This window comes from Podarcis filfolensis (assembly GCF_964270895.1).
Source record: "Podarcis filfolensis genome assembly, chromosome: 1".
NCBI lineage: Eukaryota > Metazoa > Chordata > Lepidosauria > Squamata > Lacertidae > Podarcis > Podarcis filfolensis.
Genome location: NC_139604.1, coordinates 106,981,484 through 107,004,437, shown reverse-complemented (window position 1 = coordinate 107,004,437; position 22,954 = coordinate 106,981,484). Strand labels below are relative to the sequence as shown.

Genomic DNA, 22,954 nt, shown 5'->3' with positions numbered 1-22,954 from the left:
ACTGATCATAGAATCATAGAATCATAGAGTTGGAAGAGACCACAAGGGCCATCGAGTCCAACCCCCTGCCAAGCAGGAAACACCATCAGAGCACTCCTGACATATGGTTGTCAAGCCTCTGATGGCTTCTCCCAAATATGTAGGACCCCACTACCACCCAAGTGGCTTGGCAGAACATAATGGGAGACTGCTGTTCAAGAAGCACATGTCCAGTTCCCTCTGGGATGTGTTGGGGCCTGGACAATAATGAAAAAGAGAGACGTGGCTGAAATAATTAAAATCACAAAACAAGTGGGTTGATGATATATTTGACCAGCTTATGTTCAAATTGCTGGAAGTAAGCTTTTGAATTGCACAAACCTCTCCTTCCGTAGTAGATGTTGAAATAAAAAAATAAAACAAATGATCCTATATTTTGATGTCAGCTGAGCTGTGCTTTGAAATAAAGTACATTTTAAAACACGTAGTTGAAATACTTGGGCCAGATTTAAATAAGCAGTTCAGCCAACAGGAGCCAGTGCAACAAGTCCCGCTCGTGCAACAGAGCTTTTCTCCTCTCCTCCCCCTGCATATGTTCCCCAACATAATAGCACGCAGGGGAAGAAGCAGGGAGGTTGTTTCATCTGGCAAGCAGAAATGCTTGCACTGATGGAATGATCATAATAGCGCAGTGCTGAATTCCTTCTATGGTTGTTTTTGCTTTGAACCCTTAAGCCTAGGCCCGAGTCAAAATTCTAAGAAGCTCCCTTCTAGCATTTTAAACAAACTTGGTATAACCAGCTAAGGTGTTGCCTCACTTGCTCTCTGTTTCACCACTAATCATCAATGGGCTGCCTCTTGGGCAAGTTGTAGGATACCTAGAGAGGCTGAACTTTATTGAACATAGCAAACCGTACTCCAAGGTGTTAACAGTAGCCTATACTCAAACATGGTGGCTAAGACAAAAGGAACAGACTATCTGGAGTGATCAACCTCTAACTGCAACATGCCCTCTAGTCAGAATGCCACCTTGATACACCATTTCTGTAGCTTGTAGGATTTCTGTCAGTGATTTATGATCCATGTGATATTATTTTTGTTCCTTAATCATTAATTTTGTGCACAAATATGCTGCTCACATCCTCCCAAGCATCCACCCCCCCAAAAAAAATTGAGAGGATATTTTATTAAGCTATGTCACTGACTCGTATGTTCCGGTACTGGCGAGATAAAGTTTTTCTAGTGTGTTTGCTGTTCCTTGTAGAACTTGGTTAATGTATGTTTCATTGCATGAAGTAAACCTGTGACTTGTGTATTTGCATTTTTCAAAAATATTTCAATAAACATTTTCATCATACAGCCTCAGCCTTCCGTCTTTCCTTTGCTGCTGTGAAGAAAGAAGAAAATGAACTGCAGAGGTAAAGGGGGTGTTGGTCTGAGTTCTTTTCTAAGCAAAAAGTGGCAGAGGTTCAATTCCTGCTATCTTCAGTTAAGGTAAATGTAAATGTAAAGGATCCCTGGATGGTTAAGTCCAGTCAAAGGCGAAGAATCTCAGCTGAGGGAAATTCCTGCATATTTTGGGGTGGATTGACTCCGTAGATCTACCTCCTCCTGTCCCTGTTGCACTTTCTTTCCCCCCCTGCTCCATGCTAGCAGCTGGAGAAAAATGCTCAACCTTTACCTCCTCCCTTTCAGTTTCTCTGGGAGAGCTGCCAATTCTTAGCTTTGTTTCAACTGCCTTATCAGGTACGCTCGGCAGTAAAACTTTTTCTGGCAGCAGGTTTGCATGTATCTTGCGCCAATTTCTTTGCTCATTAAAACTGGCTGATCGACTATAACTCAAAAGATTTTTATCATCTTCAAACCTGTAGGCTTTTGTACCACTTTCATACCCAAGAAATAGCAACTGCTGTGCCCTTTTCCCACCTTTTCTTCGGTTCTTTACAGGTATGTCAACCCACGCCTTTGTCCCAAAGATTCTCAAATGTTGCAAACTGGGACTTTTGTTATAGAGAATTTTATAGGGTATGTCATCCAGTACCCTTGACCACAGGCGATTCCCAATATAATTCGCGGTCTTAATACTCTCAGCCCAGTATTTAATTGGAAGATTTGCATCTGCTAACAATGCTTTCATTTGTGTCTGCAAGACACCTCCCCTGCGCTCTGCTACTCCGTTCTCCTGAGGCGTTGCCACATTGGTAAGCCTATGTTTAATCCCTTGGGAACGCAACCAGTTTCTTAGGGAGCTTGCCATAAACTCTCCTCCCCTGTCTGTCTGAATAGAGCACACCTTTTCGCCAAGTTGCCTTTCTACCCTTCTTACCCAGAACTTCAAAGTTTGGGCAACGTCAGACTTTTGCTTTAATGGATAGACCCAGCCAAATCTAGAATAGTCATCCACTAGGATCAAACAGTACTTGTTATGGGAGACACTTGGTGGAAAAGGGCCAGTTACATCAGCATGAATCAACTCCAGTGGTTTTTTGGTTTCTCTCTGGCTTGCTCTTGCTACTGGGCAAGCCCTGCTTTTAACCTCCTTGCAGATATTGCAATCTAAGTAATTATCACAACTTTTAATGTTTTTCATCCCCCCCCACAACTCCAATGTTTTGTTCAGCACCTTAAAGCTAGCATGAGCCAGACGCCTGTGCAGGAGATGAATACACATATTGTTAATAGAGGCTCAGAACTTACAGGGTTAAGAGTTCTGAGTGATGACGCCTCACATTCTGAGGGCGGGGATAGAACACTGGGAGTGGCCAGTATCTCTGAGAGAGAGAAAGACGCACGCAGTGTGAGAGAGAGTCGACATGAGTTGCGTCTCACCGGGAAGATTTACGATGTGTTGATCTGTACGGAATAAAGACTTTAAGATAAGGAGAGCTGCGTGTCAGCCTGAGTTATTGCCACCACACGACAGAACGTTTCAAGCTTCTACTTCCGCTGTGTTTTACGCTCTGGAGGGCAGAGTTAGCCTATGCCTCATATAAAGCTTTGAATGTTGTAAAACAATATTTCAACATGTCACGTTAAGCCACAAAATGTTCTCTAATAGAAGTACACTGTGTCGCCCACCAAACATGCCATATCTCCAAAGTGACTTTTGGTCTTTTCGTCTTGCTTTCAAGTAGAGCTAATAGATGCCACGTCTTGGAGAACATCAGCAGGAGAAATATGATGGCTTTACCTCCCTCGTTCTCTTCCACCCCACACTCTCTTCATTGCACAACAGAAATGGATATTGGCTCAAAGTGAGTAGCTTTTAAGGAGCTGTCTACAAAGGCACATCTAGCTCACTATTGTCACCGTACTAAACAGCAGCTCTCCAGGGTTTCAGGCAAGGAACATTTCCAGCGCTACCTTGAGATGCTGGAGACTTGACCTGGAACATTTTACTACAGTAGCTCCAGCACACAGTAAGGCAAAACGCTTAGGAAACCGAAGAGTGGTTGGTTTGTTTTTAGCAAGAGCTTATAGAATGAAAATGCTGAGAAACCTCTGGCTGGGTGTGGTTTCCTTGTTTGCAGCTTATTTGAAGCAGGGGGTTACACCCTTGTTCACATTTTGAGAAGGCTACCCTAATACAAAACAGGAGTTTTGAATTCAAGTCCAGGTCCCTGCATCTTCGACTTCAGGTATTAGGCCTGAGAAAGCTAAGCTTTGCCTAAAATGTTGCAAATGTTGTGCAGTCATGCATATTTAAATTAAATGAGTTTTATTAAGCAGGTTGACATATATTCACATTTTATGCTTTTAATACTATTTTTAAAAAATGTTTGTTGGTTTAACAGTCTGAGTATTGTTATAAATACTCAAGCTCCCTTATTTCTTGTCCAGAAACAACTTTACAACCTTTATTAGAAGAAACCCAGTGAGTAGATTTTAAATGGCTTAATTGTTCCTAATGGTCTTTGAGAGTGTTAAGTGTGTCATTAACAGATACATTTGATTCAGGTGGCTTGTAGCCATCTGTCTCAAAAGATAAGCATTTCTGAGAAGAGAATTGCACAATACATTTGAGAAATTTCTGAAGTATTTGGATTGGTTTCATCACAGGCATCCAAGACCTGCTGGGCTGATGCTGCTGAGAAAAAAACAGTCTCCATCAACACATATGACAACTAATATACATGAGACAATAAGGAGCACGTCTTACTTAAAAACTGTCTCACCTACTTGATCTCATTTTTTTTAAAAAAATCCTACTAACACACTGGTTGGTCAGTAACTGCAATGGCTCACCTGTTTTCTGCTACTCAACAGTAACATTGAAACCTTATGCATACTTACTCAGAAGTAAACCTCACTGAATTCAATGGGGCTTACTCTATGGGAATTGTAATTAGAGTTGCAACCTAGAAAACAGAATCTGGTTATTTAGTTGATAAAAAAAGAAATCCTAACTGCAGTGCATTGTTTAACAGGAACTGGTAGACTATATATTTATTTGGACAGCAATTTGATACACTAATCTTCCCCAACCTGGTGCCCTCCAGATATTTTGGACTACAACTCCCATCAACCCCAGCCAACGCTGGTTGGGGCTGCTGGCGTCCCCCCAAAAAAGATCCCATTGAACTTAATATATCTGCAGAGGAATTCACTGTCAGTCAATTTATAAGTTGCTCTTCAGAAACAAGACCATCACAGTGCAAACTACATGTTTGCTCAGAATATTATTATTTTTTAAAAAGATATTTATTGAAATTTTACAAAAAACAAAGAATTACAGAGTAAAAAGAAAACAGGAAAAGAAAAGAAAAAATACAAAAAATACAAAAAAAATATAGAAAAAGATACAAAATACATACAAAGATAAATAGAAAAAATTAAAAACAAATTAGTTTTTTCTTAAATTTCGTTTGCTTATTTCCCTGACCTCCTCACACCTCCCTTTTTTGTATTCCCATTCACATAATTAGTTCAGCAAATCCTTATCCTCTTTCATTTATCTTGACTCAATATCTCAACACATTATAACTATGTATTTTCATCCATTATCAATCCATTTTTACATATTCTTATTATCTTTGTTACTAAGGCCGCTTAATTTCAATCCAGCATCATTTTAACATTCATTAATTTTACAATGTTTCTGTAAATAGTCTTTAAATTTCTTCCAATCTTCTTCTACCAACTCTTCTCCCTGGTCTCGGATTCTGCCAGTCATTTCTGCCAGTTCCATATAGTCCATCACCTTCATCTGCCACTCTTCCAGGGTGGGTAAATCTTGTGTCTTCCAATACTTTGCAATAAGTATTCTTGCTGCTGTTGTAGCATACATAAAAAAAGTTCTATCCTTCTTTGGCACCAATTGGCCGACTATGCCCAGGAGGAAGGCCTCTGGTTTCTTCAGATAGGTATATTTAAATACCTTTTTCATTTCATTATAGATCATCTCCCAGAAAGCCTTAATCTTTGGGCACGTCCACCAAAGGTGAAAGAATGTACCTTCATTTTCTTTACACTTCCAACATTTATTATCGGGCAAATGATAGATTTTTGCAAGCTTGACTGGTGTCATGTACCACCTGTATATCATTTTCATAATATTCTCTCTTAGGGCATTACATGCCGTAAATTTCATACCTGTGGTCCACAACTGTTCCCAGTCAGCAAACATAATGTTATGTCCAACATCTTGTGCCCATTTAATCATAGCAGACTTAACCGTTTCATCCTGTGTGTTCCATTTTAACAGCAAGTTATACATTCTTGAAAGTATCTTTGTTTTGGGATCTAACAGTTCTGTTTCCAATTTTGATTTTTCCACCTGGAAGCCAATTTTTTTGTCCAAATTATAAGCCTCCCTTATTTGATAATAGTGAAGCCAGCCTCGCACTTTATCTTTTAATTTCTCAAAACTCTGCAATTTCAATTTGTCTCCTTCTTGTTCCAAGATTTCCCAATATTTCGGCCATTTGGCCTCCATACTGAGCTTTTTCTGAGCCTTTGCTTCCATCGGTGACAACCACCTTGGGGTTTTGTTTTCAAGTAAGTCTTTATATCTTATCCAGACATTAAACAATGCTTTTCTAACAATATGGTTTTTAAATGCTTTATGTGCTTTAACCTTGTCATACCACAAATATGCATGCCACCCAAAAACATTATTAAAACCTTCTAAATCCAAAATGTCTGTATTCTCAAGAAGCAGCCATTCTTTCAACCAGCAGAATGCTGCTGATTCATAATAGGGTTTAAGGTCTGGCAGGGCAAATCCACCTCTTTCCTTTACATCAGTTAGTATTTTAAATTTTATTCTGGGCTTCTTGCCCTGCCAGACAAATCTAGAGATATCTCTCTGCCACTTCTTGAAACAGTCCATTTTGTCCAAAATTTGCAATGTTTGCTCAGAATAAATCCTACTGAGTTCAATAGGACTTTCAGATAATTGGGTGACATACAAACTATTTATTTCCTTTCTCAATCGCTTCCCACGAGGCACTATAATGACATATAAAAAAATGAATTGCATATAAAAACAATTTAAAAAACCCTATAAATATTGAAAACAGTTTAAAACAACACCACATACATAAAATCAGTTCAAATCCAGAACAGCAAGTGGGATACAGATTTTAGAAGGCTTGGCGAAAGAGGAATGTTTTTAGCAGGCACCAAAAAGCTCAGAGAGAAGGTGCCTGTCTGATATGCAAAGCGTTCCAAAAGCTGAACATAAGATATCTTTATTCACACATCTCATTTCAGTGGGCAGAATTACTCTTCATTCGTTTTGCGTGTCCTGTTGCCACTGCCTATGCGTGGAGAGATTTCCCAGGTGTGGTGGGAAACAAAATTTGAGAGAGAAAGGCAAGGCTTCTTCTCATTTTGCAGTTAGGATGGTCTGTGCTCTGGCCCCAAGATGCTGCTAGGCCTTGGAGCCAAAGCCCAGGATCTCCACCCCTGGCCACCCATAGGGCAGGAGCAGCAGCGAACAGTTTCCAGGTCTGATGCTGATTTCTGCAGCATGTGAAAGTGCAGGTGCTCAGAGTATTCCTCTTTTTAAAAACAAGGGCTGACAACTATTTGCTCCCTCTGTATCAGAAATATAGCAGCAGCTGCAATACATGGAGAAATGTCAATGGTGCGCGCTTCACAACTGGAATCATACCTATGCCATCAAAAGCGCCCCACTCCACGCACGTCGAGGGTCAAATATTTCCGAACTGCACCAGCTTTCTAGCCTGCCCCTTAAACCACCAATTATTTTTCTCCCCCCCCACCCTGGAAATAAACCACGGTCGGCCTTGTCACACCTGAAACTGATCAAACAGGGACCAGGAAACTGGCTGAGACCAAAAAGCTCCGCCCTGGAATATGCGGGGCTATAATAAAGAGCACCTCTGAGCAGCAGCAGAGTGCCCGCGCCCAACCCAAGCCCGCCGCGTGTCGACCTACCCAGACTTGGGACCGAGGAGCAGCTTATGCCACCCTGAGTCGCCCGTGGTGTCTGGGTGGGCGCCTTTGGGCCTCAAAGCGCCGCTCCCTCTGCCATGCTCTCTGGTGCTTCCAGTTTCCTGAGTCTGGATGGCTTGGGAACGCCCCGCCGGCGATGGAGCTGGGCCCCCGGAGGCCTCTGGCAGCGGGGGGAGGCCGCCTTAGCCCCGAAGCCCCGCGGAGGGGCGGATTTCTCCCGGCGGGAAGGCAAGCTCCACTTCTACGCCCTCTGGTCTCTGCGCGAGCCGCCCCGGCAGCTCAGTAGGTGAGGCCTGCGCGCGGCGGCTCGCCTTTGGCGCCATCCAGGAGGGTGAAGGAAAATGTATGTGCGAAAAAGCCTGCGCCTCAGGTTCACAGGTCACGTTTATGATACGGTGTTTTCGCACGTGAAAACCAACAGCAACCATGAAAGCAGCGAAGAGTCTTGTGCGACACCGGGAGCCTAACTACTAGCAACGTTTAGGGTGCGTTAGGGTTGCCAACTTCTCAGCTAGCCAGTGTAGGTGTGTGCCTTTAACAGCAGCTTGATGGGCAGACATTTGCAGGCGGTGTTGCTTATCTACATGCTGCAAAAAGCCGATTTCTGCATGACCAGCAGACAAGCACTTAAAATAGGCATGGATGTTTGCAACCTTTCACCGTTTCCCATATGAAAATAAGTGTGTGTGTACCTGCAATATCCCAGTTCTCCCACCCAAAGTCAAGGCCTGGCCAGAACTCTTCATTGCTGATTTTTCTCCCTTTATGCATTTTTCTGTATCTTCTCTTGCACTATTTTATGAATCCATTGTGTATTAGGAAACTGATTAGCTTTAAAATTCATATCCTCTATTTTAGCTCCTTAGGGGTCTAGGTCTTTTAACTTCCACTTATTCAGTAGAACGTCTAATCTCACAGTGCATCTGGCTGCCTTTGTTACACAACATACATTAGAACTAATTGAACAGTGTTTAGTATCTGAATAGGCAATTATGGGAAGCAAGATGGAAGGGAAGTTAGAGGAATCCACAAAACCATCAAGATATAAAATGGGGACAGCTATTGGAGAATATAGACTGCACCTGGTAAATGGGGACTGCTAGAGCCCATGCACATAATGCAAAGAAAGCCGCTTTAAAAGCAATGTTCATAATTGGCATAATGAAGGGTTTCTATTCAGGTTACACATGGTGTGAGCCTCACATTTGTAAATGCCCTCAGTTGGGTCCTTTCTGTCCTAGAAATATAGTTCCAAAATTTCAAAACAGGTTGTCAATCCCTCTTGCTTCTTTTAGGGCATAAGTGAGAAGGGATCCCTTTGTTGAATACGTGCTATTACACCTTTAAAGCACATTTCCCCCTCAAAGAATTCTGGGTGGGCACTGTAATTTACCCCTCAGAGTTAACTACAGTGCCCCTAATTAGGTGAGGGGAAAATGTGCTTCAAATGTCCTTTAAAGGTATTGTGCACATGGGCGTAGCCAGGAATTATTTTAGGGGGGCAGGCTTTATGTTGGGGCAGAACAGAGTTATCTGCGACACAATTGGTCAGTTAAGTATTTTTATTTATTTACTGTACTTGATTTAGGAGGACAGCTGTCCCCTCAGCTCCCTTATGGCTACACCCATGATTGTGCATACACAGCACCAGTCTTTTCCACTCTTGTTTTCCATCACTATGAATCTTCTCAATTTGTTTCCATGCTATCACTTTTGAGACTAATATGTTTTCTCTCCTCTCTAAGCAAATGCCGTCAGAAATGTTACCAGACTCACTTACCACTTCCGCTGCCCAAACACCTAGTGGTCTTTGGTCTAGGTGACTGGAGCCACTATTCTCAGAAGACAAGCATCATTGTGGAAATATTAGTGAATCCAAATGTTAAGCCACAAAAGATTGGCAAGCTGGGGCCTGAAGCAAGGTAAATTCTAGACCATTAGTGAATTTTGGTGCCAGTATTGATACTTGTTAGCATGCCAAGTGCTTTCCAAACACACTGTGAGGAAGCTCTTTAAAAAACTGTAAGAGGGAATAAATTCCTTATATTAAAAGCAGGGAATGTGTCCAGGGCCAGCAAAGTCTGGATATGAACTCAAGACTTCAGGGATCAACATGCTATTAGTTACAGTAACTGTCATAGGGATGTTGTGCTATTGCAACCTACCAAATCCATTTGTTCTGCTGTGGACAGTCTTTAAAGCTTAAGAATGTATTGTCAATTTAACTCTATCAGCTATTGAAATAAAAGTAAAATTATCTCAGGGCAAGAAAATAGTGATCTGTGTGTTTTACTCAAGCAGGTGTTTGGTTTGGGAAGGTGACTGGCGAGTGGATGTTTTGATGGCTTCGTTAAAGCAGGAAGAGAATGGTAACCCTGTTAAGCTTCTCTTGACTGTCGAGGAACAGGTAGGAAAGTTTTATATCTTGTCATTTCTGTACTCCCTTCCTACCGAGACCCATGTGGATTCATTTTTAATGTGAACCATATATACAGATAGATATGAAAATGGAAGTCTTAAAAGTATCTGTTCCTGTAATGCCACTTGTTAATGAATATTGATATGCTGTGTAACTATTATTCTGCTTTGTGACGGCCATGTGCCCGGAAAGTTTAAATACTTTGCCTAAAATATAAATAAAACATCAAATATAAGCTCTAAGTATCTGAAGGAGTGCCTTCTTCTTCATAGACACGTTTAACTGTTGAGATCTGCAGGAGAGGCACTGCTGATAGTTCTGCTACCCTATCAAGTTTGTAGCAGGAATGCATGAAAGGACATTCTCTGTGGTGGCCCCCAGGTTGTGGAATGCGCTCCCCTTCTGTCCTCATCATTATATACATATCAACGCTGGGTGAAAAATGCACCTTTTGCATAGGTTTTTGGGGCTGCAGGATGAGTTCAGAATACCCTTCCTACTGTAGTGTTGTTCCTGTTTCCTGACTGCTGTTGATTAGGTTTAATTTATTGCCTAGTAATGTTTGTGTGTTACATCGTTTGCTTGTTGTATTGAGCTGTATGTAACTATCTCTGGAAATTCATGTTATCACATTCATTATGGCCCTTTGGGCCACTACCACAGAACAACATGATGAAGAACAGCCTATAAATGGATATAAACAAACAAATCTCATGGATTGAGTAGCTACATGTGAGATACCCCATCTCTTTGATTTGGGCCTGAAAACTGGTTGGAAGTCACTGACTACAAAGCATGGATGAAATATGTTCGTATCTCCCAGTTTCCAGCATATTTTAAAGGCAGCCCATGTACAGAACATTCCAGTTATCCAATTAGTACAATAATGCAAGCTAGGTTGGCCTCCTCATCCACAATTAAATTATGAATAAGGGAGATTTTATTATGGGATAACCTGGCATTTAATAGCAACGCTGACAGGCTCAGGGGCATACCGGTTGCTGCTATTGGCAACCATGATCCATCTGACCGAGGGAGAGACCCAAAGAGGGAACAGATAGATACCCACTCAGTCTACCCTGTTACACAGCCCGTCACATCCTTCAAACCATACCTCCCTCTCCTTAAAAGCCTCCAATGTAGGGGGCTACTCATCTGTGCATTGCCTTTTGACTCAAGTTGCAAGTGTTGTTCTGATGTGTGTGTCTCTCCTCCTTAGCTGCTCAACAGCACCCCCACCCGCCCATTTCAGGCCACAGAGCCTAATCAGTCACCTGTCCTTCCAGAAGATACAGGTCAGCGATTGGATGAGCCACCTGAGGTAGGTTTATAGATAGAAGTCTCCTTTTGGTGGCTTTTTCTCCATTCTCCTAACTGCTTGTTGTTAACCTCTAGGACCACGACCAGTCTACAAGTTACACAGACAGGTAGTGGAATTCTGGAAGCGTTATTCCTACTGAGGGAATGGGGAAGAGGAGGAGAGTACAGTGGAACCTCAGGTTATGTACCATCCTTCTTACGAACACTTCGGGTAACGAGCTCCGCTAACCCAGAAGTAGATGCTCCTGGTTGTGAACTTTGCTCCCGGATGCAAGCGGAAGTCATGCATCGGTGGCGCGGTGGCAGCAGGAGGCCCCATTAGTGAAAGTGCGCCTCATGTTAAAAATGGTATCGGGTTAAGAACAGACCTCCAGAACAAATTAAGTTCGTAACCGGAGGTACCACTGTAATTCTATTCCCCACATCAGAGAGAGGGCTACATGAAACCTTTCTGCCTATCCTCTACATGCAGGGATGTTTGTGTTTTGTTTTGTGTGGGAAAGTGTGCAAAAATATATCTGCATCTACAATTTGAAGTGGTTCCTTCCAGATTTCTGCTACCATATTCTGTGTGATCTGTAGGACTGCTTCAGGTCATAGACTTAGAGCAATTGCTCAGAGATTGTGTTTGTGATCAAAACTCCGTTGTGGAAACTTCATTTGGCGTTCAGACCCAACAAATTTGCAGGTAACGCCAAACTTGAAGGGATAGCTAATGCTGCAGAAGACAGAATCTGGATTCAAGATAACCTTAATAGATTGGAGAACAGGGCCCAAACTAAGAAAATGAATTTCAGTAGGGACAAATATCAAGTTCTACACTTACGCAGGAATAATTAGCTGCACAAATATAATGAGGGACACCTGGCTTGCCAGTAGTACATGTGAAAAGGATCTAGGTAGACCACAAGCTGAACATGAATCAACAGTGTGATGCAGCAGCAAAAAACAAAAAACAAAAACAAACAAAACTAATACTATTCTAAGCTGCTTCAACAAATGTAGAGTGTCTGGATCAAGGGAAGTAATAGTACCGCTCTATTCTGCCTTGGTCAGACCACACCTGGAATACTGTGTCTACTGTAACAATTTAAGAAGGAATGTATGCAAACTGGAATGTATGCAGAGGAGGGCAACCAAGATGATCAAGAGTCTGGAAACCAAGCCTTATGAGGAAGATTGAGCGAGTTGGGTTCTATGATTCTATAAGTGCTTGGGCCTTTGATGAACCCTGCTGGACCATACCTTCTGCTCCCAACAGTGGTTTACCAGATGCTTTGGGAAAACTCTCAAGCTGGACAGAACAGGAGCAAAGCATATGGGGCAAGAATAGCCAATATGGGACCCTTCAGATGTTGGGCAACACAACTTCCAGTTCCAGCAAGTATGGCCAATGGTCAGGGCTGATAGGAATTGTAGTCTACAACATCTGGAAGACACCACGTTGGCTACCCCTTGTCTAGGGCAGCCCAGGGAAAACTAGAGCTGTCTGTAGTGCATGCCTTCAGTGAGCCCTTTTCACTAGGCCCATTCGTTTTGTTCGAATGATTTCTGATCCCAATCTAATTCTGTTCTTTGTGGAGCAGTCTAAGAATGGGAGTTCAGTGATGCCTGTTAAAGAGCCTGCGCTTGAAAGGAAGGAGTTCTCTCCACCCATGGAAACGCTGCTTATGCTTCCTGCTCCAGAAACAACTGCTGCATCGGTGGACTGTGAGGAGGCCAGAAATAAAACATGTACATCTAATTCAGCTCGCCTAAAGACCAGGAGGGTTCTCTTTGAACTTCTGGCATCCAACAGACAGCAGGAATCTGAAGGTTAGTAAATCTATAGCAGGAGTGATGTCTAGTTTCCAAGACCAAATTACCTTGTAATTGTATAGTATTCTGGGACAGGGAGGAGTATTTGTGCTCCCATGAATGCACAATGTCCAGTCCCCCATCCCTTATCCTACTAGCTTGGCCTCCTTTTCAGAAACTTTCCAGTGATGTTGTAAAATACAAGACTTCAGCACATGCTAGAACCTGCATACATCTAGTCAACACACATTCAGAATGCTCTAATTTATATGAATTTGTCCTGATACATAGGAGTTGGGGAAGATACCTAACAAAGAGTTATATACTTGATGATACCAATGATGTTTGCATTTGGGCTTGCAGCTTATGGAGACAGCCTCCAATTTGTTCTTTAACTTCCTGGCCAGTCATCATTTTCATGCAGTCAAAAAACTGGCATTGGTGGTGTTCCTTCCTCTGCCACATAATGGCTTTAGCAGGTGACTGCTGATCAGAGCCACAACATGATAGGAAAGAGCTAATCCCACTACATGCTGCAGACCTGATTCTGATAGTGTCTCCATCACTGCTGGTATTTATAGTTTGAGGGTGGGGTGGGAATCATGCATTACCAATGTTAATGTGTGGTTTGGCCATCAGTGCACAAAAAATGCATGTTAAATTACTGAGTGTGCATTCTAAAACATTTCACCTGATACAGGATCATAACTTCTTTGCTTATGATGAAATAGCATCTTTTCTTTTTTTCCAATATAAATGCATGACCCACTGAAAATCAGTTTGAAGAGAGCATTGCATGAGAATAGTAATCTCTCGGAACATTTTCTCTCTCTGCAGACTTGGAAGTTAAAGAGCTGCAAGGTAAATACCTGTTCCTTGAACAATTTGTTGGAATTCATTCAGTGCTTCCAGAACAGCAGCTCCTAGTAATACCCAGTTACTGCTCTTCCACTGTGAGCTACATGTGGCATTGCAACTGACTTCCTGTGTTTTGAGGGTATAGTGGGAGGAATTCCATGTCGTGCTAAGGTGATCATTTTGTCAGGGCAAGCATTTCAGCTTGTTGTAAGGAACAATCCCCCCCTCTCCTCTCCCTGTGTGCTGTTCTGGAGGTTCTCCTGACCCCCCTCCCCTCGAGCCAATTTTGGGGGGCATGTAGGGGAAAGGGGGGGGAGAAGCCTCATTCTGGAAGCACAAACCCTTGTGCAAGGCTTACATTGACAGAAATCATTAGTTGAATCTCACCCATCAATTCTTGTATGTGGACATCTCACTATGTTCAGTCTATCCAGAGTCCTAAGGTGGGAAAGACAGAATACAACTGAGCCACCTTTTAAAAAGCAGTTATTCTAGAGTTTATTGTTTTAAAGAGCAATTTGGTAATTACTTTCAAGAATTCCTTTAAAAAGTTGAAAAAAAGTAGCCCAAAGAGCATGGGTCTTAATTAAAAGATAGAATAGAAAAATGACAAAATGGTGCTTGACCGTAAAGGTAATGGTGCCAGCATGGCTATAGCTTCATTTACCTGCAATGTCGCTGATGTACCTAAACTGCAGCTCTAGGAAAAGTGGAAGATTAGTTTTAAGACCATCTACATATGTGGAGTTTGCACAGGATTTTCTGTGGTTTGAGGAACAAGAAGAAAGCACTGGAGGGTATTGATTTGATGATGTCCTTTAGATGCCCTGTAAAAAGTGAGTGAACGAACAATGGCAGTTCCACATTAAGGGTAGCATGGAAACAGCCAGAATCAGTCATGTTGTATGTTTCAGGAGGAAGTTCTTCCAAATGACCCTCCCACAATGAAATGAGATGGATTCTGTGGTATGTTTCTGCTGTCTCCACTCCTGCATCTCTCTGTAGTATGTCCAAGCCCTCGGTGGTGTCATGCCATGTGCCTGAGTGACCCTGAAACTGCTGTTCTGATTGGTGGTGAAGGAACTAATCAACAATTTTGCCAAGATGCCCTGTGGAAACTGGAAATTGGTGAGATGCTTCTTTGCTTGCAGCGATGTACATGTTGACACTGTCTGCAACCGAATCAGAGGGAAACTGAATTGGAGTCGGTTTTTCCTATATGGGGATAGTAGTTCTTAAAGGAGTGTCTGCCATGCCTGGTGATCTGAACTTGAAAGTGGCTGGATCTAACTTGCTTTGCACACTACTTGTGTTCTGGTTAGCAGGGAAGCCAGCTCTAAGCTTTTAGCATGTTGGCGACTACTTTGTGCAACTTTTCCCCCACCCTCTTGCACATCTGGAGTTCATTTCTGTTGCTGATTTCGCAGACAATGACTTCTGGTTCCCCATGGATCTCCCGGCACCAGGTTCCATGCCACAGTGTTCAAGGGGCCACAGTGCCACATATGACCCAGAGACCAAGCGCATTTACATCTTCGGGGGTATGAGGGAGGCAAAGCGCTACAGCAACATCCATGTTCTGGACACAGCGTCTTGGAAGTGGCTTCATGTGTCTGTGAGTCGCAAGAGAAACAAAGCTTTGAACAACAAAGAGACATCCATTCCTTTATTTGTTTTTAAATTGTGTCCCGGTTTTCACCAATGCGATTTACAACAATGTAGTATGTGGAATTTAAAACATACACTCCCCAAACCTCAAGAACAGCGGTCAGCAAACTTTTTCAGCGGGGGCTGGTCCACTGTTCCTCAGACTTCATGGGGGGCTGGACTATATTTTTTTTTGGGGGGGGGAATAATGAATGAATTCCTATGCCCCACAAATAACCCAGAGATGAATTTTAAATAAAAGGACACATTCTACTCATGTAAAAACACGCTGATTCCTGGACCGTCCGCTGGCCGGATTTAGAAGGCGATTGGGCCGGATCTGGCCCCCGGGCCTTAGTTTTCCTACCCATGCTCAAGAATTTAGAATCTTAAAAAAAGAGCAGACCATCTGAGAAGGTGTCTTTGTCCCTGAGTCTTCCCCACTTCTGTAGGCACCTCCCCTCCATGTAAGAGAGAGTGGCGGATCACAGCTCAGGTGGGGAGTGATTGAGGCAGCTGCTCTCAGGTCTATTAGGAAGGCATTGGAAAGGGGACCAATCGTGTTCATTGATGCTGCCAGCAACGGAGCTGTCTGTGGTGCTGATGCTAAGTCAGCCTGAAATGCCAAGCCTGTACAGTGACCGGTGATCTCTTCCTTAGGCTAAGGGTAAAGTGCCAACGCTGGCTTACCATAGTGCAACCATCTACCGAAAGGAGCTATTTGTCTTCGGAGGAGCTTTCCCTAAAATGCCATCCCTGGAGATGGGAGCTTGCAGCAACACACTCTTTGTTTTCAACCCCGAGTATGAGATCTGGTATCAACCCATTGTTGAGGGGGAGAAGCCTTTGCCTAGGCTTGGGTAAGTCTTCTTTGCTTCAGTGAGGAGAATCAGCTTAGTGCTGATTTCTTGATTTTTCTCACTGAAGTGTGATATTGGACAACTCCTTCATTGCTCATTTATTTTATTTCCTTGGCGGTTGGAAATAGCGTAATTAGTGCTTTCTTTGAAAACACTTGTACATTTTCCTGCGGGTATTTACTTTGTTTGATAGTGCTATAATGCCAAGGGACTCTGTGTAAACTCTGCCCCTCAAACTGAGGGCCCTCAGAAACCTCCTATCTTGTTCACATACTAAGTGCATTCAGACATCCTCTCTGCCCGGAATTCCTTGGGAGTGTTTTACAGTGGTACCTCAGGTTACATATGCTTCAGGTTACAGACCCAGAAATAGTACCTTGGGTTAAGAACTTTGCTTCAGGATGAGAACAGAAATCGTGCTCTGGCAGCACGGCGGCAGTGGGAGGCCCCATTAGCTAAAGTGTTACCTCAGGTTAAGAACAGTTTCAGGTTAAGAACAGACCTCCGGAACGAATTAAGTAGTTAACCCAAGGTACCACTGTGTTCTCTCATACCCCTGTTCCCAGAATGAAGCTTACAATGCCATTTTTAAAACCCTGTGCAGTAGAAGGCAAGACTATGGCTTGGATCCAAGGTGTCTCGTGTGGGCTGCATAACTTTACTGCATGCAGAGGGGGCATGCAGTTTCAGGATCAGCTTGCAGGGGGACTGTCACAGATGGGAGAGAAGTATGAGAGTCTCATTTCACAAGTGGAGTGGGTGCCTCTTGCAGGTTTTAGGACCAGGCTCATATACTACTATTGATAACAGCTGTGTAAATCTTGATGAAGTTTTCCTTACCTCCAGCATGGGAGTTTATATCTTTTGGCTAAAGACTTTTCAGTTCTCTTAATCAGAGAATTCACAAAAACCTTCTGGTCAAGAGAAGGAATTAATAGAAGCTTCTTCTCATTTTGCAGAGATCAGCTTAGGAGTTAGATCTAAAGGTCTCTGGACCAAATTACACATTCCCTAATACGTTGCTTAAATAAAACTTTTAACTTTAGCAAATGGGGGAAATTCTATCACTTCTGATGAGTTGATGAGTTTGTTCTTAATCTAGATAAAATCTTGGCAAATCTACTCAGGCAGTGCTGTAAAGCTTGTTTTTACTCAATGTATTTCTCTAATAAAAAAGCCTTTTGTGTTCCATGGTTCACATTACATTATGTTTATATATGTCTTTCTTTGAGGGGGTTCTATCCTGCCCTCCACTCTAGGGCTGTGTTCACATTACTGCCATAGGTTTCAGTGAAGTTGTTTCGCACAAGGATGCTTTCACACCTTCGCCAAAGACAAGAGGCATAAGGATTCCAATCATGTGAAGCTGGTTTGAGAAACAATACACCAAACAGTAGTATCTTATAACAAAGTACAAGATACATAATGCATTTTGGATAACGTCATGTGAACACAGATTATAAACCAGCACCAGAAACTCAGTGAATGCACAGTAAACTGGAGTGTGAACACAGCCTAAGGTTGCAGGCCAGCTTATGGCAATAGATTTTTAAAAAAAAATTACAGCATAAACATTATTATATCTAAAACCAACTCACACATTTTATTCTTCTGCTGCTACTGAAAGAAGAGCAATTTTATTCTTCTGCTGCTACCGAAAGGCTTAATGTCTCATATTAAAACTTTAGTTTTGAAAGTTGCTATTGGATATTGGAACACCATAATTTGTTTTTAAGGCATTGCTGGAGCTGACCAAACTTTTGGCATCTTTCCACGAAATGCCTTGCTAGCTTTGGAAATGATGGAGCTACTCATACGCGGGTGGCGCTGTGGGTAAAACCTCAGTGCCTAGGACTTGCCGATCGTATGGTCGGTGGTTCGAATCCCTGCGGCGGGGTGAGCTCCCGTCTTTCGGTCCCAGCTCCTGCCCACCTAGCAGTTTGAAAGCACTCTTAAGTGCAAGTAGATAAATAGGTACCGCTTTATAGGGGGAAGGTAAACGGCGTTTCCGTGTGCTGCGCTGGTGCTGGCTCACCAGCTGCAGCTTCATCATGCTGGCCACGTGACCCGGAAGTGTCTTCGGACGGCGCCGGCTCACGGCCTCTTGAGCGAGATGAGCACGCAACCCTAGAGTCGGACACGACTGGCCCGTACGGGCAGGGGTACCTTTACCTTTTACTCATATACAGCCCCTGTGGGTGCCCCAGAATGGCCACTGAGATTGACTGAAGCTAGGAAAAATCATTCAGAAATGTAAGACATAAAGTGGATTTCTAGCTATAGATGTTGCAGGGACTGTTTCATTTTCCTACGTTTTCCTTGTTCACTGTCTTTCCTTGCTTTCTCAAAGCCATTCAGCTACTCTGCTGAGGAACAAACTGATCATATTTGGGGGCCAGAAGACTTCCTTCTACCTGAACGACACACACATCCTAGATCTGGGTAAGAACTTTGCCATTCCCTCTCTCAGTTTGGATAGAGTTGAAGTCCACCGCCTGGTGAGGTTAAAGGAATCCCTTGAGGCAGGAGATGTCAGAAGTTGGTATATATTGCACACTGGTGTGAGGAAAGACTGATGCTAGCAAACAGCGACTTTGCCTCAAAACCTTTTGGAGAATGGATCAAAAATGACCCCTGACTGGCCATTGTAAGATTACTGGTGCTGTAACCGGATTTATGGCCAGATGCAGTTACAGACATCTCTGCATTATATGCAATAAGCTGCTGCAATTCCCATCCAGAGAGGAAGCTGTATGAAGTCTATTTCAGCAAAAACAACAAAACCCTGTAGCACCTTGAAGTGTAACAAAGTTATTGTGGGCGTGTGAGTGAAGAGGAAGTGAATAAAATGCAAAAAGTAAAGCCTGTGATGATCTAAATTCAATAGTTGTTTTATGAATGGTCACTAGTCAGGCCTTTTTGCATTTCTTTACAAATTGATACCATTGTTTACATTCCTCCTTACGTCTGATGAAGCCAACTTTAGCCCACAAAAGCTGCTGCTGTAGTAATGTTCAGTGTTTTTAAGGTACCACAAACTTAATTTCCCCCCAAGAAGTTGGTTGCATCTGAAATCTTCCACCTTCCCCCATGTGCCTCTAGGTTTCATGGAGTACATTTCAGTTCCTTTTCTCTCTGGACAACCTTCAGCTCGCAGGTAAGAGCTGATTATGGGGCTCTCTTGCATGGACAATGCTAGTGATTGTAATGGAAGGGGGTCTGAGGTACATGTTTGAAGGGCTGCTGTCAGTCATGAGTTGGCTTCCCTGGAGCCTGGGCTAGAAAAAGGCAGAGCTTTAATCTTGCATGTGCTGCTCTTCTCAGAAGCCTGTTAGTTGACAAGAAGAAATCAATCCTTGATCATTTTACTGCAGAAACGTGGAACCTGTATCCCCTCCCACTCCTGGTGCTGCTGCACTCCAGCTCCCATCAGCCCCCAGCCAGCTTGGCTAATGATCAGGGATGATGGGACCTGAAGCCCAACAATGTCAGGAAGGACACAGGCTCCACATCCCTGATTTAATGGGTGAAACCTTCAAGCTGTTGGTATGCAGGCTGAGACCCTACCTGCCCGTGGACTGTCTTGCCAGAGTGGTGCACGCTCTAGTTATCTCCCGCTTGGACTACTGCAATGTGCTCTACGTGGGGCTACCTTTGAAGGTGACCCGGAAACTACAACTAATCCAGAATGTGGCAGCTAGACTGGCGACTGGGGGCAGCCGCCAAAACCACATAACACCGGTCTTGAAAGACCTACATTGGCTCCCAGTACGTTTCCGAGCACAATTCAAAGTGTTGGTGTTGACCTTTAAAGCCCTAAACGGCCTTGGTCCAGTATACCTGAAGGAGTGTCTCCAGCCCCATTGTTCTGCCCGAACGCTGAGGTCCAGCGCCGAGGGCCTTCTGGTGGTTCCCTCACTGCGAGAAGCAAAGCTACAGGGAACCAAGCAGAGGGCCTTCTCGGTAGTGGCGCCTGTCCTGTGGAACACCCTCCCATCAGATGTCAAGGAGATAAACAACTACCTGACATTTAGAAGACATCTGAAGGCTTCAGGGAAGTTTTTAATGTGTGACATTTTAATGTATTTTTAATCTTTGTTGGAAGCCGCCCAGAGTGGCTGGGAAAACCCAGCCTGATGGACGGGGCACAAATAATAATAATAATAATAATAATAATAATAATAATAATAATAATTATTATTATTATTATTATTATTATTATTATTATTATTATTATTATTATCTATATCTAAGCTCCTAGGCAGGTGATCTATGGTAGCAGCCACCTTTTTCTTCTTGCAGTATTTGATGTGAGAGACTCATCACTTCATCACATGATGACCCAGAGGCAAAGCTTACACTTGCCTCCAGCTTCAAGCAGTTAGTAGCTCTTTAAGGAGTGGATTGGCAGGGAGGAGTCTTCAAGTGTTGTAGCTGCTCCAAGCAGCTTTAACCCACCCTGAAAGTAGGAGTGTGGAGAGGTTAAAAGGCAGTCCTCACATTACCTCATAAGAGTGAACAGTTCTTTTTTGGGTGAGATCACTTTTTAAAAAGCTCTAAACATTTTTGCATGGATGATATTTACTCTGAAAAATGTGGAACAGATCAGAATTTGTACAGAGGTGGACCAAACAAATCCATGTTGCAAGGTTGAGTAGAACAGAGGTGGGGATAGAGATGAGCCTTCTGCTTTCAAAAAACATATCCCATGTAAGTTATACCAGACACACCCTAGCCTTTTCCTCCTCACCTTCCACTATCATTATCTGCCGAATCAAGATGGCCTGGTCCTGGCCACCATGTTGCCTTACAATCATGCAAGTGGGTGATGTGATGTTATGGACTCCAGATAAGTCTATAGAAGTTGGTGATGGCTACACAATACATTTGAAGAAAATGGGAGAGCCAGACTGGGGCATTGGGGGGCATATTAGCTGGGTGGGCGAGATGATGATCCTAGATGGCCAGGCAGGAAGTGAGCAACTCGGTACAAGCTCAATACAACCCAGGTGGTTAAGAAAGCTCAACAGAGACTCCAACTCCTCAGAGTATTGCAAAAGAACGATGTCAAACAACATTTGATGATCTCCTTCTACCAGTCCACAATAGAAAGTGTCCTTTCATACTACATCACGGTGTGCTATGCTTGTTTGACATCAACTGATAGGAAGTGCCTGCAGAGGGTGGTGAATACAGCGCAAGATATTATGGGCTGTCCCATGAATCCACTGGATGACATTGCGGAAGAAGCATGATTAGTCACACCAACAGGGTAAAGAATAGCTTCTATCCATGGGCTGTTAGGTTCTGCATGAAAAGATAACAACAGGGCAACTGACTTTCAGGTTTGGTGGGTGTGTGTCAGTAAACAAGGGGGATTAAGACTAAGAGAGCTAAGTGGGGGGGTGCTTGTGTAATCTCATTGTATACAATTTGTACAAGTGACAATAAAGTATTTCAATTTCAATTCATTTCAATTCTAATCCTTAAGAATCCATCTTCTGCTTCCAGTTTCCATGCGGCCATCCCAGTGTCTGATCAGAAAGTGCTGATAAGCGGAGGCTGTGGTGTCAGAGGAGCCTTTCGGGATGCATTCACATTCCATCTTGGTAAGTCCTTGCGGCGCTTTTGCTACCAGTACTCCCTCAAGATGTGGAGGTTTGCTACCACCCGTTAACCCTTTTCCATTGCAGATACCTTGACTTGGAGTGCAGTCAAGCATAGTGACCTTTGCTCTGTGCCCCGGGCAGGCCACACACTGCTCAACTTGAGTTATGCCCCCCAGACGGATGCAGATAAGGAGAACCAGGGTAAGCACAATGTGTGCACGGTTCTGGTCTTTGGCGGGTCAGACCGTGCTGGCAAGTTCTACAATAGTACAAGCAAGCTGCAGCTGGACCTCGAGGTGACGAGGTCTTCTCTGGACCCTGTTTGAGTCATTGGGAGTCCTGTGTCTGGACCAAGAAGGCAAGATCAGAAAGACTGAATATTGGAAGAGTACAAGTGGATGGGTACAAGACTGCCAGTGGGAACAGAGGTGGTGAAAACAACATCATCCCTCTCTGAATAATTTGCTGATCTTCCTGCTGGTTTCATCCCATGTAGGAGAAACAAAATGGGTTTTCAGGAGATCAGGCCAGAGGGTTTTTACTTTAGTATTTGCATTTTTGCACTCTGTCACTTCAGTGTAATCTCCCCCATCCCTCACAGTTGCTCCTTTTGAACCCCATATTCTATGACATGCCCTAATCAGTCAGTCTTGGATGTAATAGTGCCTCAGCTTAATCCTTGCTAGTGAAGAGGAAAGTACCCTGAAAATGAATGAAGAAATACTGCGGGATGTTTATAAACTGAAGGGCATATAGGCTGGGCTTCAGATATTTGACAGCTGGATCTGGATTATACCAATGCATTTCTATACCTTTCCTCCTTGCTCCTGTTTCTTCCCGTTCTATTATGTTCCTGTTTTTAATCCTCTGTCCCCTGTCAGTTTGACCAAGCCCCACACACCTCCCCAGCAAAAAAAAATATAATCCAAACCCAAATTGTGTAATAAAGCATGCACAAGAGTTGTGATAAAAAGAATCTGTCTTTGTTCTATTTATGCTATGAAACTTTGCTGGAGGCATGGAGAGAAGCAATCACTTTCCCA

General features: G+C 43.2%; 1 protein-coding gene across 8 annotated transcripts; it reads left to right on the top strand.

The window, feature by feature from the left end:
- Window positions 1–6,475: 6,475 nt before the first annotated feature.
- Window positions 6,476–22,884, top strand: LOC310762920 (RING finger protein B-like; the record flags this gene model as incomplete). Of its 8 annotated transcripts, none has more annotated exons than XM_083614715.1 (13): window positions 6,476–6,763; window positions 9,147–9,323; window positions 9,700–9,808; window positions 11,040–11,141; window positions 12,727–12,955; window positions 13,775–13,798; window positions 14,801–14,923; window positions 15,223–15,410; window positions 16,103–16,302; window positions 18,653–18,744; window positions 19,405–19,459; window positions 21,814–21,911; window positions 21,996–22,884. In XM_083614715.1, 13 exons carry the CDS (start codon window positions 6,636–6,638, stop codon window positions 22,235–22,237), a joined length of 1,767 nt encoding a protein of 588 aa, XP_083470841.1. In that variant the 3' UTR covers window positions 22,238–22,884. The 8 variants fall into 8 exon arrangements, 6 of the variants coding, with proteins under 6 accessions (XP_083470841.1, XP_083470839.1, XP_083470840.1 ...); XR_014548299.1 differs by lacking the exon at window positions 6,476–6,763 and adding an exon at window positions 7,479–7,687 and having other exon boundaries at window positions 21,794–21,911; window positions 22,053–22,185; XR_014548300.1 differs by lacking the exon at window positions 6,476–6,763 and adding an exon at window positions 7,479–7,687 and having other exon boundaries at window positions 21,794–21,911; window positions 21,996–22,130.
- Between the last annotated feature and the right edge of the window lie 70 nt (window positions 22,885–22,954).